Here is a 17415-nt window from a genome sequence, read left to right as displayed (position 1 = left end):
CGGATCGATCCCGAGAGCTGTCCTTCTCCACTTGTATAAGGTCTGAAGGACTGTCCTCTCTTCCCGACCGTTGTGCTGGTTCTAAGTCGCGGTCGGAGTCTGACGAGATTGCGATTTGCATTGACATCGACTCCAACATCGGTGGGCTCAGTCGACGGCGCGGGGAAGCAAACAGCTTTAGTGGTGGAACAATCAGCGCTGTCGGATCCGGTGGAGACTTCGGTGAGGAGCGAGGGGCGATCTCGCTATGTTTCAGCTTATCCGCCTTCTTCTTCTTCGGTTCCGAAGAAGCTCCTTTATCCTCCTTGGACCTCTTTGCTGGTGTAGAGGTATCCAACATTGAAGCTGAGCCCGCTCTCTTTAGGGGACGATCGGCATCGGAGGAGGACTTGTCGGTATCGACCACCGACGTCGAAGACTTTGGCGCGCTTTCCGATGATGCCGCCATTTTACAAGGAGACAGCGCTTGTTCCATCAAGGCTGCAGCGAGGCGAGCCGCTCGATTTTTCCTCATTTGCCTGGAAAACTTAGCGCAGTGGGCACACGAGTCTGGCTTGTGCGTCTCTCCCAGGCAAAGCAGGCACAGGGTGTGGCCGTCCGGAGGGGCGATTTTGCTGCCACATTTCCTGCACCTCTTGAAAAATCCCCAGCGCTTTTCCATACACGGAAGGCGCGGGGGTGAGGGGGAGAGGACGGAGGGGGGAGGGAAGGGAAACTGGGAAGTTGGAAAAATAACAAAGGCCCTTTTTCTCCCCACTCACAGACGATGTAACAGCAACTCAAAGTCTCTAGAATATCCTCTCTGGAAATCCAATGAACGCTATGAAGAAATCCACTGACCGTAGCGAAGATCGACTGATCTCAGCGGCGGACAGAAGAGAACTGGCGGGATGTCCGCTCCTGTCCCGGTGGGCATGCACAGGGAAGGGGGGTGACTGTGCATGTGCACTGAGATGGGGGCGCGGAAATCCGCGGCTTTGAAGTTACCGATCGTGATCAGCACCGGCGCCTTCTCCCATCAGTGTGATGCACAGAGACCACGAAGAAGATTTAGTTATTACAGCTTCTGTAATGTAGTTATCAAAATTAGTGTGGGTTTAGTCAACATTACTATCATAACCGATAGCAGGAATAAGATATTACAACACTCAAACACCGCCCAGACCAGAAGTTCAGTAGGGGAGAGCGCCTTCAGGGTATGTGGAGAGCCTTCTTGCCAGTAATTTTAACACTGTGGAAGAACTGCAGTTGCCGTTTTCTTTCAGTGTTTAACAACTAATGATTTGTTGAACCTTATTAATCACTAAATAAATACAACATTAGGAACTAAATGTGGTGTAATTAATATGGTAAAGGAGGTGTTCCATAGTAATGATCCAATTTGTCATAATTAATGAAATAATATTGCTTGTGGCATGGTAGCATTGTACAGTTCTTGAAATTAAAAATCATTACTTTAAAATTGTTGATTTTAAAAGCCAAAACTACAAGTACTATTTAAAAAGCAAGTCGAATAATAAATACAATGCTTTTAAAAAAAAAAAAAACTTGGTCCGGTTAGTTCTATAAAATCAGTCAAGACTTCAGAATGCCATCTGAAGCAAGAAAACATCAGATACAATTAGCACCAGACTGCTTTAATTGTTCTTAACCATTTTAATTGTTTAACTTGTTTTATTGTTTAAGTGTTAAATTGTTCTTATTTTGCTGGTTGTGAGTGCCCTGAGCCTGCTTTGGTGAGGAGAGCAGGATATAAATCCAATAAACCTTAAAACTTAAATCAGTTTGAAAGAAAACGTGTTTAATTGTGCTTTTGCATGCATGCACTCTCACAGATCTATATAAGCCGCCCTGAGCCTGCTTCAGAGGGGAGGGCAGGATATAAATATGAAAATAAATAAATAAATAAACAGGCATGCAGTAATGATGTGCATTTTCAGCTATAACTCTCAGCACAATTCAACAAATACTATTACTGTTTATTTCACAACATTTTATTTCAAATTTTCCTATTTACATGTAATGAATGAACATTGCTGGAATGGGGTGGGATGGGAGGCTGTCTTAAAATACAGGAATCACATCCCATGTGTGAAGCTGTACCCCTTTGTCGAAAATTTTCAATATATTATCTGGTTGAATTGCTGACATATTTCCACTCTACAAACTGAACTTTTAGATTTCTATTTTCAGCTTCCAGCCCAGTTCTTTGCTAAGTTAGGTATGTCTTTGCCCAATAGAATTAAATAAATTATCATAATTTATCAGATTAGACCATTAACATTAAAAAGAGAAAACTTTTGTTAGTGGCTGTCCAATGTAGAAAAGTTGTCCTACAATTTCTGATTGCATGATCACCACATATACTCCAAGGCTAAGCACATCTGTAAGAGTCATTTTTGCATCTCCTCTACTTGACTGAAATAATTCCAAACAAAACTGGTGCATATTAGGATTTTGAACAATATATTATATATACTCTTGGTAGTCCTCTTCATTTAAGGAAAGGAAAGGTCCCCTGTGCAAGCACCAATCGTTTCCGACTCTGGGGTGACGTTGCTTTCACGACGGCAGACTTTTTACAGGGTGGTTTGCCATTGCCTGCAAGGATTAGATCAGAGCTTGACTTTGGTCCTGTCATGGATTAGTTCCAGAAACCTGCTTTCAGTTCAAGGAATATCACAGAAAATGGAAAAGTTTAAAGTCCTGTTGAGCATGGAGAATGCTTTCTTCCCCAGGTGAATAAGCATAAATAGATATCAGATATCTGAGACAAGGCAAGGATAGGGTTTGAGCTCAGAGAGTGTCTTGTAAGAAAATTTGAGCACTGGTGCTTTGAATTTTAAAAATTAACTTGATGACTGGTGTACATAATACACGCACACGCCACATGAAAAAAAAATCTACTAAATACTGAAAAAAATACTAGATTGATGACACACCCTAAAAGAGGGAGTAGCAAATGAAAGATACATATATTTTACAGAGATGCTACTGAATAGGCAACAAACTAGTAAAAATACTAACCTATATCCAAATTAATACACAGCTAGTTCTGAGTACTGTGGAGTTTGTATTTCTTAAACAGTAGCCTTGCTTTCTCCTATGACAAATACAGTAGTTTATGATATGGCATGGGAGACCTGCTTTTCCTGGGCCTGGGGGTGGGAGATATCCCACAAGGCTAAAGTAACTCTTTGGATGCCAGGCACTATGTAGATGTATATTCCAATGTAATGAAAATAGTCTTTGCTTCCATATGGTGTGCTCAGAATTTAAGTATGGGAGAACACAGAATGGGTAATAACCTGTTCCAAACTTATTCTTCTATGCATGTAATTCCTTAAAAAAAAAAAAAGGAGAAATCAGCAACTTGGCATTTAAGTGTTTCATAATAGGCTTAAAAGTTTTACAAAGTCAGACTGTTTTTTCTCTTGTTGTTTTAATGTAATTCTCTGAGTAACAAATGGCACCAGGATTTACAGTGCCAATAGTATAGGGATTTTTTCTTTTATATGTGGTAATTTGCATAGATTTTGAATATAACTTAAAACTGCCTTTAAAAGCTTCTTTAATTAGCAAAATAAGCAATTTTTAAAGCAACACCACTAATTTGTTAGTAAAACATCCAATATGTTAGATACCTTGATAATTCTGAGCAATTTTACAAGACCTTTGGGTCAGTTTAATGCAAATTAGGCCTGACTCGCTCAGAGTCTTATTAATCCAGTCCAACTTTCGTTTGCAGAAATGCACATTCAACATAAAAGTAGCTTAGTTTTAGGAGAAAAATAAGACATATTTATTTACAGAGAAGACCACTGAGACCCATGTAATTTCACAGGGTCATCATGTCTCAACATAATGCCAGGACAACATGATTGCAGGTACACTGAGTGAGCAAATGTGCATACTTAATTATTTAAGTGCCTATAGGATGCCTGGAATTTCAAGACCTCACCTTGGATAATTAAAATATATTTCTATATATTGGGGCCAGTGTCAATTAGGACCAATTACTTATGAAAACGTTCAACTGCTGCAGTTTTCACATATAGAACAATCACTTCCCAGTTTGACAAGGGAAATGGGAAATCGCTATGGGATGTCCTAGTTAAGATTTAAATTAGCAAGAACTTGTTACCAGGCCATATAGAAGATACAGCATAATAAGGTACGACCTTGCAGAACCTTGGAGGCAATCTGAATTCCACCACCCCCCCCCACAACCCGTTAATTATCTGCAAAAGTTACCAGCCCTTTTATGGCAGGTTATTTTTCTTTAAGTAGTGAGGGGAAGAACAGGAGGGGGTGGGCTCCTAAATATTTAATTAGTTGCATGATGCGTTAACAGCAGCACATGCCAAATGCTTCTGTTCTCAATCCATGCTCTTCCTAATTATGCTCAAATTTAGATTGGTCATCGCAAACCGTGGTGCTTGTAATTATTTATTCCTTAAAGATCCTTCCGTGGAGAAATATTTTTTACCCTCATGGCTTTGGTTTTCCCTAAATGGCTCTTCTAACCCATTAATTACCCTCTCAGAGTATTACAGTCAGTAATGATGCAAAAGTAGGATGGAAGGAGGAAAATAAAAATCTTTGTGTGTAGCCTAAGCCAGTTCCTAAGGGCAACATTTTTCCTTTTGCTAAAGAACCCATGGGGGGGGGGGTCCTCTTTGGGAATCTATTTATCAGCCTTGGTTGTGAGAATCTGCATTATATTTATATAGGTATTCCAATATACAGTCAAAACAGAACTTTAAAAGCAGCTGTGACCATAAGATGACTGATCTCAAGGCATTCCCTAATGATTGAAATTTCTTTTCTTTCTTCTACTGATTAGATTGCAATTTGAGGTGAGCATGTCATGACTCCCCCCCCCCTCCCAGGTAACTTTTCAATTGTGCCTTTAAAAGTATAAATGTTAAGCTGGTGGCTAATAACTAAATGAAAGACTTGATTTGATCTCCTGGGCTCCCCATCCCTATGCTCACCATGTGGTTTAAAACACGCGACAGTAGTAGTGTCCCCCTGGAGCAGTCTGTAATCAACTCAATAGTGGCAGTGTCATTTTCTATTAAAATGTATCTCTGAATTTTATGCTACAAGTACTTTTTCCCCTTGTGGGGGTAGCATGCTACAAAAGAGCTGTTGTTCATCTTGGTGTCTGGGTATAATTAGCATCTGGAAAGTCTGTAAAGGTTCCAGGTGTAATGCTCCCTCTCAAAAGGTATCTTTTCACTCCTGCAACTCAAAGGAGTTTAGTCTTTGGGAGACAGAGGGGAGATTAGGTTGCTTCTCTGAATGTGTTCTGCTGGAATCAGCCATGAGGGCCTAACAATGAATGACAGATTTGTAGTGATTGTGTTGATTTTTTAAGGCAGATTGTGTTGCCTTAAAAAAAGAAGAAGAAGGAATCTTTGGAAATGGGGATTTGGTGCCCTTTCTCAAAATAGCATGTTAAAAAATGCCAGAAACCTGAAAAGAAACCCAGCGGCTTACCATTGTTAGGTCCCAACTGATCTTTAATCAAGCTGGAAATATTCATAATCTAATCCTTTTTATCAAAAGTCTGGCCACTACAAGAGCTTCATACGCATGTACAATTAAAAACCTCACATTAGCTAGACATAATGCTGCATTACATTGGATGCAAATCCTTTGCTATTGAAATAAGCATTGACTTGACAGCAGGAAGTGGCTGATAAGAAAGCAACAAGGCATTGCTGATGGCATTCATGATAACTGAATGCTAACACATATGTATTTAGACTTACAGCCTGTTACCCAAAGAGCTCTTTAAAAAGTGTGGCTACGCTGAGGGATCTTTATGCTGTATCTCAGTCACAAAGGCAAAGAATTATCTCAGAATGTTAAGTATACAGAAAGTGAGTTTTTCAACCTCTCTGTGATACTAGTAGTGGAGTAACACACTCTTGACAGCAGATGCATTGAAATGAGAAATGACCTACAGGTACTTGTACCACTGATTTCACTGCCTGAACGTTACCATCATGCAGATGTGCACAGAAGTGATTATTCTTCCAGAACAAGATAACGAGTGAACCCCATCTGCCTCATTGCTGCACACAGAAACAGTTTCTTGTTCAAGTCGTAAGGTTGAGGACAGTCGTTTGATTTATGCTGAAACAATAGCTTTGCCGATCTGGTAAAATGCCTAGATTAAAGACATGTTCAACATCATTACCCCTTCTGGCTGGAAATCACAGCAAGAAAGCAATATTACAAATACTGAAGAGCAAGGTTAAAGATAAGGCTTCCACCAACCGTCACTAATAAAATAACATCATTTTTATTTTTTCCAATGTATACATCTTGGTGAGATGAAATACTACTTGGTGAGATGAAATACTGAGCCCCCCTCCCCCCCCCCCCCCCGCCACTCCAATAATGAAATAGAGAATCTAGTGGACTGAGATGGAGGCTACAACCAGCACATTAGCTAAACATAATTTTTATCAGCTACATGTGGTAAAAGTTTTAAATATGTAGACACTATATTCTGGGACACTATATTGCACATACTAGCATTTTAAAAATTAAATTTTAAATTATATTAAATTAAAAGAAATTTTTTCACACAACTATTTAATCCATGATTACTGTGACAAAACTAAGAGTAGCTTCATTCAGAGTATTCAGTGTGAAGAGGAAGCAAAGAATTTAGGTCAGAGGTCCCGAGCATGATGCCTGTGTATACCATAATGCCTACCAACATCTTTCTCGGTATCTGCCAAGTATTTACAGAAAGTGGGCAGGGCCAGGTATGACTTTTTTTCAGCAGGGTTTATGATTGCCCACTGGAGATGGTTGACTGTGCAGATGTCTAAATATGCTGTTTTGGCAGCAGCTGCCATCACAGCATAAGGATCTTCACTGTGTAACAAAGTATGCAAGAAAGTATTTTAAAACTATATGTTCATTTTAAAAGTCACTCTGTTAAACAGAGCTTCTTCCTGAAATGCTGAAGATACTGTTAGAGTTCTGTATAATCTCACTCCCTGACTTTTTGCAGTTGGCTCCACCTCTTGAGGTAGACATTTTATGTTTGCACTCATCACTGTGTATCTGAATTCCAAAGGGGCCCATAAGCTCAAAAAAAGTTGGGGACCCTGTCTCGTGCTTCCTGCTCCTCTGCAACAGCAAAATAATAAAATTCATCTATGTCAGAGATGCATAGGAAGTTTGTATATCTTCCTAGTCATGTTGGAATGATCCTTAAAATACACACACCTTAGTAAGTGATGGCATTGTAAAGAACTGGGAAACACAAACCACTAGAGATTCTTTCTTCAACATATGAGCTGTTCCTAATGTTTTTGATATTACGCAATAGTTTCTAATATTGCCCAAATAAATACTTTTACTCAGGACTTTTTTGTGGAAAAAGTCCAGTAGGAATTTATTTGCACATTAGGCCACACCCCCTGACATCACCATTGTTTCACACAGGGCTTTTTTGTAGAAAAAGTCCAGCAGGAACTCATTTACATACTAGGCTATGCCCCCTGGCACCAAGTCAGCTGGAACTGTGTTCCTGTGCGTTCCTGCTTAAAAAAAAAAAAAAAAGCCCTGCTTTTACTACACAGACTTCCTTCAAAAGTTTGAAGATCTCATGAAGTGAATCGGGGGGGGGGGGGGGGAGGAAATCACGAGGATCTTAATTAAAAATGAAACAGCCAGAGCAAACATATGCTTGAACATAAGATTTAAGGAACATGTAACTGTATAAGTCTTCAGTAGAATTATTATGCTAGCAAACAAAGCTGACATTAACAACTTATATGAGGGATTTTTTTAAATGTCCGATTGATATATCTGTAGGAAGCTAAAAATATTACACTGAGTAAAGCATTCATTTTGTGTTACCCTCTTAGACTGCATTAACTTCATAGCAGTCACTTGCTGTATAGGCTCTGTTCATCATGACCTATAAAATGTTAGGCTGAAGTGTTTTAAATATCTGCTAACACTATGTGCAAGCCTGGGAGTACAACACAGAGTGCTGTGAAGCGGCAAAAACAGTAGTCTTCTGAGAAACCAGCACACGCTCTTATGTCACTGATATAAACAGGATAAGCATGCTAAATATTGTATGACACAAAAGTCTTCATAAGCAACTGGAAGCCTAGGTGGGTCTGTTTTAATACCCTTCCTATACACACTAGATTGTTTAATATTTTTTCATTCCTACAACAGGATTTCTGTGATCAATGTCAAACACAAAGACATGTCCATGTTTCAAAATTTGCAGATCACATAAAGAAAAATTAAAGTTCCTTTAATTTATAGCTATAGCACTCTGTTTTACATTTACAAAGACAGCCTGAGATTATTTAGGCTTCTTCAGTCAATTCAATAGGCAATTAGCTGCAACCATTCTTTGAGGAAGAGCTGATGCACTCTAAAATCATGCTGTTGTTCTTATCCTTAATCCTTAAACTCTCCCACTTCAGAGTTTATTAATGCAGGGGAGAAATATATTTAGGATACCTAACCCATTCAAAACTGGTTGGGGACAGCAAATGCAAAAATCTTTTAAATGGTTCAATTTGAAAAGGTATTGCCAAAGGTACATAAAATATCAGGATTATATTTTCATGATAACCAGGAGACTGGTAGTAACTTCTAGTTTTATAATTTGGGATGCCAGTGCAGCAGCCACTTTCTACAAGTACAATCTTGCATTTCATTACTAATGCTACAATGCTGGTAACGCTAAGGAACATTTAATATGTTTTTAACTTATTGGGGGGGGGGGGAATAATGCATAAGTTCAATTAAATTATCTTTGCTGACCTAAAGGTTCACTGGTTTCTTGCTATTTATGATCATCACTTCCCTACAGGTTTCTGTCTTCATCTTTCGCTTTGTGTATTGCTTCTGTTTACTACATGATATTCAATATATTTCCTATAGAGCAATGAACATTAACAGAAAGCTTTAACAGTCTCACATAGGAAACCACATTGCTATTAATTCCACTGCAACCGTATAATACATAAACTATTGCTTTGCAAACTCTAGAGCAATTAGACCTCTCGGCTATTTGGCTAACTCTGCTTCATGATACCCAGTGCAGTTAATTATATTTTTTGAAGTTAATAGTCTCTGTCAGTTCCAAGCATAAATCCTCTTTGATGAATATTTAAATTATATTTGAATAAAAATAATCTTGGTTACATTGCCTATTCACCAATCATCACAGCTGAATAAAAGGGTTTTTCGGAAAAGGGATGAGAGAAATGGTTTGTGATCGCATGTGCAGGAATCCTAAATCCCCATTACATCTGATGTTGTGGGTATGATGACCAGTATCATGCTGTAATTAATCATGTTTTCATAGTGAGAGGGAAAGGTCTCCAAAACAGCTTAACCTTCTATCTTTGTTTTGCATATTAGGTATATAATGTAAGATGAGAGTCCACTGAGTCACTTGGCTAGATGGAAAACTATTCTTTGTAAAGGATATGTGATGTCTGGTTTTATAGTGTTAATACTGACTTTCAGGTGTTACCTCAGACTGTCATAATTTTGCAGGCAATGGGGGGGGGGGATAAAGGAAAAACATATTTCACTTTCACAACCTTTAACAACATAGAATAATGAAACAAAAACATAGACAGGATCCAAAATGAAACTGAGTAAAAATTACACTGACCAGAAAGGCAATCAAGACACCACCACAGAAAAACCAATCAAATATTGAAAATCAAATTTGTTCTGAGGCCTAAGCATCCTCTTGAGAATCTTTAGGCCTGGCCCATAATCTAACTAACCTGTAACTTAGACCCTTAAGTACCTGTAGAGGGTTGGGGAAGGAAAGAAGCCTCATGAACTTTGTCCGATGCCATATGGACAAGGCTGCAGGGGGGAGAGGGAACTGCATAGAAGTGACATGGGACCACGGTATCCTTCCTCTTAATTTTTCAGGAGAGCAGGAAATAGAAGGGAGAAGATGGTATCCCAACTACAGAGCACAGCTACCACAAAAAGCTTTTATATAATAATTATAAAATTCCTGCATAATGATAACAAAATGTTTGTCTACACTAAAACTTTGATAATGATAACAGCTTTAGAGAACAGATACAAGTTAATTTGACAAATTATATATGCATTATGCCAAGCATAAGTGCACATGACAGCTAATAAGAGAAGGGATGACTCGTTAGAACTTCTTTCATAAAGCATTACATGCTCATACCTGTAGGATCCAATCATCTGTACAGGATTTTACAATTGGATATGTTTCACTCATTGTGTACCATTGTGATTCATTATCAGTTATGGGGTATGCCTGCTTTCAATTGAGAAAGTAGAATGTAGTGGCCATGGATCAAGAAACCCCCAGTTTGAATCTCAGGTCTTCTATGAATTCCATATGTGGCCATGTTCTCTCATCCTTAGCCTCTTTTCCAGTGACAGTATAGAAATTAAAATACTAGCTTACCTACCATACAAGATTTTTGTTAGGGTAACTTCAAATTCAATCCATATTTTATAGTTTAAGCAAAAGTTCATTAAAGTAACAATAACAGCAAGCTATTAAATAGGAAGCGTTTTGGTTCCACTCTGTGCTTTGCTAAATGCTAGCATTATAAAACACTAGTTGAGCAATTGTCAGTATTTCACTTAACCGCAGGCTCTCACATTTGTTTTCTTAACAGTGAATTCTCAAAATGTGGTCAATTTTAAGAGATTGAGTTTAAACTCAGCAATCACCCATCTGACTACAAATGTACTCACTAAGAAGAGTTTGCAAAAAGAATGCCTGTGTCTGCGAGTCAGCTTTGATGTGAGCTGCAGCCAGCTCCAAATAAAGGAATGTCTAAGAGAGAGTGTCTGGCTCTGATAATCATGTACAGTACAGGTTTGTCAAGCATCTTTCAGACTGTGGTATTGAAAGCCAATAACATGCCAAAGGAAAGTAAGGACCTGATATTTGAGATCAGTCATTTACAATGACAGCTTTGATGCACATTCAGTCAGGGAATGCACTTGTCCAAATTGGTATCTGATATGTGACAATCAATACAGTCACTTTTGGGGCAGAGCAAGAAAAGTAAGTATCCATCGTATCGAATGAAACAAAAATAAAAATGTAGGCAGCGCTCAGCTAGAAGGCACCACTTTCACTAAAGAATACTATTAACAAAAGGCAGCAGCCCCAATCCATGGAAAGAACAGCTAGTCGGTCACATGAAATCCAACAAAGCAGAAGAGGTGAGTAGAGTTCTGGTCTCAGACTGAAATATCTCCCCCTCCCCCCTCCCCCCAAAAAGGTGGCTTTATTCTCAGTAGCATGGGGAACCTGGAGATGAAGGTCGAAACATAAGGAGTTTTTAAACCCGAGTTAAGAAATGGAAATGGAACGCTGTACTGGAGCTCTTTTTACAGAACAATTTTTGAGAGCCGTCACAAAGCATATATAGTGAGATGCTCCAAAATGGTTCTCAGTAGGGTGTACTGTAATGTGATGAGGTAGCTGGGAAACTATTTTCACAAACTGGTTTAGGCTTTCCACTAGCGTGGACCTGGGATTTAAGGGGCCAAAGCAATTCATGCTGATGAGATTAATCAGATGAAATGGGTGAGTTCAACATCCATCTGTCGAAGACTCTGGATTTTAGTGAAATATATTCCTTAATTCATTATCATTAGAAAGAAGACAGCCAGCCTTGTTTTTCACTTGAAAGGATGCTAGTCTCATATCCCTGCCCTGCTTTTTTCCCCCTTCAGGCCTGACAAGCAAAGGAATATGTGAAACACACTAGCAGGATGGAATCTGATCAGGAAGGTAATTTATTTTTTGTTTTCTTTCAGCCAAGCATCATTCATGTTGACAAAAGGAATTAAAAACATCATTTGCCAGAAGATATTTGATTGCAGGAGAATATCTCCATTTCCTTTCCTTTCACTCCCTCAAATAAATGAGCTTTTTTCCATCATCATAGTTAACACAGTAAAAGTAAAGGGGATTTCAAATTAAACATTTAGGAATTTTAAATGGCCTCACTGTTAAACTACAAATAGAAAGGTCAGGGAGCCAAGCAGTTAAAGGGCTTTCATATTGAGCTTGGGTTTCATGCAGCTGTGATCTCTGAAGGATGAATGAGTGACATGAGAGGGAAGATTACTGTAGCATAACACTCTTTGGGGCATGATTGTTCACTAGCTTGATACACCTAGTATACTAGACTCAGTGCAACAACTGAACCCATGCTGTTAAATGGTAATTTTTTCATTCCTTAACAAACACATTTCTACTTATACTATTGAATAAATTTAAAAGAAGGAGCTTCACCATTTTCCTTTCCACTATCTATGTCATTTTAAGTAAACTGAACTTCTGATTACAATTAGGTAAGTTAATAAGACATGAGCAGTCACACCCAAAAGTGAAATACACCACTGTCACAGTATCAGCTGATTCTAAAATACAGGAGTACAAATTGTAGACCTTAATCACATTACACTGTCACAGATAATGGCCAGGATTTAATACTGTAAATCTACACATGCAAACAGGTCTTGTCCACTGTCAGATATGGCAGATGAAAACATCTGCCATAGAGGTACTGCGATCTGAATATATATTTTGTGAGGGCATTTTCATGGATTGTTTTTATGCTGTGATCATAGGATTTGATTGTATCATTTTATTTTGTGATCCATCTCCAGCATGTCCTTGGAGATGCATTATAAAAGAAATTAAATGAACAAACAACAAATTAACCAATCACTCAAACACACTCCAGCTATTTAATGCAATGTGTATGATCCAAGCCAGACTCAGGAATGAAATTCTATTCTTCTGCAGGTGGTATTAAATAATCTGATTATTTTTCCTTTTGAATAAATGGATCTTAAAAATGGTAGCTGGATTGTGCCAGATGTAACTGAATTTTGCCAGGGCTGAAGAAAATTGAATGGAATAGTATGTTCTAAATCTACCTACAAGCCCTAAGTAATCAGCAACAAATGTACCATATTTAGACAAAATTAACTATCAATAAATGCTCACACAAACAATTAGGGCTGAAGGAGGTATACTTCATTAGAGTTTAGAAGCTTCTGTAAAGTATATGGAACATTACATTGCACCACATGCTTGTTAATTGTCTTCGGTTCCTACAATACTAACATTACAAGCCGTTTCTGGCTTTTAATTGCAGTGTGGTATATTATTGTAAGTGTAATAAGCAATTCCAGAGACTTTATTAGAAATGTATACAGCAGATATTTATTTATTTTATACTTACTTATTTTATTTATAAATCAAGTAAAATGAACCTGGTTTTGTCCTTTAAGGTGATGCCACCTTTATTTGCATGTGATGCTTTGATGTACCATGTTTCCTACAAATTACATTAGAATTAAAAATAAAATAAAATATGCTATTCTTAAATTTTCATATTCTATAATTTTACCAGAGCCATATTTGGGTCTAATCCACAATTTTGCATTAAGTAAAATCTGTTATTTCAAAAACAAACAAAGTCTGTTTCAATACAGCTTGATTTATAGAGACTTCCATAATGGTCTCATGTATCTGCCATGACCAAATTACGGTATTACCTGCTATGATACGTTGGTAATAGGTTATAAATGCTAATGATGGTTAACCAGTGGCTATAAGAGTCTGCTAGACACACAAACACGGGAAGCCAAGTCTCTTTGCATCCACCTTCCTGCTTTTTTGCATTTTACGTAGAGAAAGATTTAAAAGGAATACACTCAAAGATCCTTGCAAGTGGCGTTATTTATTTAATTTTTTTTAAAAAAATCCCTGCTAAAAATGATGAGAATGATTGATTTTTCTTCCAGGAGGAGAAATGGAGGGGGGGGGGGGGATGAGAATCAGCCCCGTCAGAAGTGTACTGAAACTTTTTTTTAGATGTATAGCAAATTGACCCCCCCCCCTTTTTTGTTAGTGTTGTGCAATCAGCATTACGGTTACCTTTGTGTCATAATTTTGTAGGCATCAGGGAGGAAACATTCTGTGTTCTCCATTTGGAAAGGGTCAGCATCGCAAATTTTGTCATCTGTCCTCCCATAATTAGCACTCTCTATCATGATGACATCACTCCCTGGACACCGAAGATCGATGGAGTAGCCCTCACAGGACAGTTCTCTCCTTACTAAGCCAAATGGTAATGCTGCTCGACTGAAGCCTAAAAAAGAATCAGAAAACAAATTAAATTACTATTTTTACATAACTTTATTTTTAAAAAAACAAAACAAAATCCCGTCAGTGGAGGGCAAGATACAAATATAATAAAATAAATAAATATAATAAATAAATAAATCTGTCAATCCTACTAATACAAGTCAAACCTAGCAATGGCAATGAATAGAAATGTATATTGAGTAATAGCTAAGCTTTATTCTTTTGGTCAACAGGTTTACAAACTAGAAAGCAACCAACTTCAAGACTAAACTATTTAATAATTCCCATGTATGTTTATGACTGGGTTTATCCAATCCTGGAACCAGTTTAATTCTCAGATTTACTTACTGGTAAATCAAATGAAGTGCAACAAGTTTATTTCCCTGCTCACCCCTACCCCCATCAGTTAACTACTAAACCTAGAATACTCTGCAATGTTTACGTAAACAAGTTCTCACATAACTTTCCTTACTCCCTGCCTCAAAAATAAGGGAAAAGTGGGGCACCAACCTGTGAAAAACACAATAAAATATATACCAAGCTTAATAAGCTCTCTAATTTAAACCAGTACATGCTTTAATCGTTCTAGTGTTTCTTTATTCCTTCCTCTTGCTCTTTTGCCTCTGATTTTTTGTTTCCTATACCCATGTACCTTGATCCAGTTCTCACATCCACATTTCCCATACGATCCTCTCTAAAAATTAGGACTAATTTTATTTATGTACAGTTTATGCTTCAAAGGTGGTTTGCTATTTTGCTGCCTGATGTGATTGTTTCATTTAACAGTTTTCAGCTTTGGCTGTGTGTACAAGTGGCTGTACATCTTTTGCACAGACAAAGGGAAATTCCTTATTTGTTAGTGCTGACTAAAGGCAAGCATATAACCAGAAGAAAAGCTAATGAAGTGCTTGGAAATATTTCAGAAGTACATTTCTGAAATGTACAAGCAACTCTAAAGATTTTTCAGTTACTCCATAACATTCAACTTCTCATTCATGTTCCACTCCAATTAAAACTTCAGTTTAAACTGCTGGTGACTCAAGAATAACTTCATGAATCAGTATAAATTATAATTTGAATTAGTAAAAACCTAGTAGTAATAAATGAAAAGCAATATTAATATGACGACAAAACTTGGTATCATCTTTTAATATTGCAGGCAGCTCTACATGGGAAATCAGCAGCATTCTTTGAATATTCAGCAGAGCCAGTAGGCGTCCCTCAGGGTATATTAATATGTGAAGCCAGAGGAGGTAAAAAGCAGGCATGAATTTGAGCTACTGAGGGAGAAGAGTGGGTTATATCAAGGCTCAGCATGGTAACCAATTTTTCCCCCGCTAACAAGGACACTCTGGAACATGTGATGCAAAAAAGAATGAAACACAAAGGTCATTACTTTCACTGCTGTGTGGACTTAAATGTACTTAGATGGGTGCAGTTCTGCTTAGTACACTGTAAATACTCTCAGCTAATGCCACCTTCTGCTACCTTCTGGATTTAGGAAAATGGTTTGCACAACTGACAGTATGATTTTCTTTTAGGCTTGAGCAATAACACCTGTTTTGGTGTACCAGATTACCACCATTGACAGAAGACTCTATTTCTAAAACTGTTTCGCCAAGTGCCAACTCTGAGCTCAGAGGTACTTGGAAGATTTGAGAGTGGAGCCTGGAGCGGGGAGAGAGGGACTAGGTAGAGTATAATGCCACACAGTCCACCTTCCAAATAAGGTTGCCAGATCCAACTCACAAAATATCTGGGGACTTTGAAGGTGTAGCTACGAGATTTCTCCATCCCCCCCCCAAAAAAAATACAGCTGTACAGTTCTGCCAAATACAGTCTTCGTTTCCTTGTCCCCCTGCAGCTAAACTTTCACTAAATAAAAGCAAACACACACACTCTCACACAGCAGCCAAAATAAACAGTTTGAAAGCACATACTTTTGTGATCTCACGGGGGCAATTTACTCACATTGTTGTAATCATCCTGTATTTCAACCAACTTTTTCAGACTAATGAAAGAACAGCCTAGGGGTGAAGTTTTCCTTCAAACAGCCGGACTAAGAGCAATGCAGCTCTGTCTGCTTGCCCTGCCCCCTGCAGCTCTCCTCTTGACAAGATTTAAAAGGCACACACACATTCAGAAAAGCAAACAGTTGCAAGCATCTTCTAAGCCTGCTAAGTTTTGAAGGCACATGGTGGCCAATGGTGGGGAGGAGCCTGAAAAAACAGGGGATACCTCACCCGGGCCTGGGGACTGGGGACTTCCAAAATTGCCATTTTTCTCCCCCAAGAGAAGTGGAATAGATATTTTAAATAAATAAATAAGTAGTGTGTGTAGCCTGCAGATCAGTTGTAACTCCAGGAGGTCTCCAAACATCACCTAGTGGCTGGCAACTCTATTTCATCCCCTAGCACCTGCAGATTACAGTCGCACTGTCAGCACACATGCAAATCAGCTTGGGCAATCTTAGAATCATAGAGTAGGAAAGGATCTCCAGGGTCAACTAGTGCAACCCCCTGCAGAATGCAGGAATTTCACAAATACATCCCTAATCACACCTGCTCCATGCCCAGAAGATGGCAAAAAACTCCAGGATCCCTTGCCAAACTGGTCTTGAGAAAACTTGCTGACTGACCCCCAAAGTTGGGCATGTAAGAAGGGACCACAAGAACTAAACATTGATGCAACCCTTCCCTGATTGCCCTCTCATGATCTGCCTAATTCACAGAATCAGCATTGCTGTCAGATGGCCATCTAGACTCTGTTTAAAAACCTCCAAGGAAGGCGAGCCCACCACCTCCCAAGGAAACCTGTTCCACTGAGGAACCACTCTGGTCAGAAAACTCATCCTAATGTTTAGCCAGAAACTATTTTGATTTAATTTCAACCCATCAGTTCTGGTCCAACCTTCTGGGGCAACAGAAAACAATTCTGCAACATCCTCTATATGACAGCCCTTCAGGTATTTAAAGATAGTGATCATATCACCTCTCAGTCATCTCTTTTAGCATGCAACTATGAATGCTGGTTCGCCATATATACAACAAACTCAACAAGTGGAAATGTGACTGGAGGTTGCATGTGCCAAGTGAGCACCATTGCTGCCACAAGGTAAAACAACTGTGAGAATAGGCCTGAAGGAACTGAAGATGGAGCAACAGGAGCAGCTCAGCCTGAAGAACTGTTGGTTTTTATAAACCAGTTTTCTCTTCCCT

The 17415-nt window shown here is 38.6% G+C and overlaps 1 protein-coding gene across 21 annotated transcripts in view; it reads right to left on the bottom strand.

The window, feature by feature from the left end:
- ADGRL2 (adhesion G protein-coupled receptor L2) overlaps positions 1 to 17415 on the bottom strand; it is a 266626-nt gene that overhangs the window by 86421 nt on the left and 162790 nt on the right. For all 21 annotated transcript variants that reach the window (XM_060232098.1, XM_060232101.1, XM_060232099.1 and 18 more), the window contains exon 3: positions 13988 to 14201. In XM_060232098.1, the coding sequence (XP_060088081.1) occupies positions 13988 to 14201 (214 nt within the window). The remainder of the gene's footprint in view (positions 1 to 13987; positions 14202 to 17415) is intronic.

This window comes from Heteronotia binoei, chromosome 2, assembly GCF_032191835.1.
Source record: "Heteronotia binoei isolate CCM8104 ecotype False Entrance Well chromosome 2, APGP_CSIRO_Hbin_v1, whole genome shotgun sequence".
Lineage (NCBI taxonomy): Eukaryota > Metazoa > Chordata > Lepidosauria > Squamata > Gekkonidae > Heteronotia > Heteronotia binoei.
The sequence above is the reverse complement of the archived record's forward strand: the minus strand, read 5'-3'. Positions and strand labels throughout refer to the sequence as shown.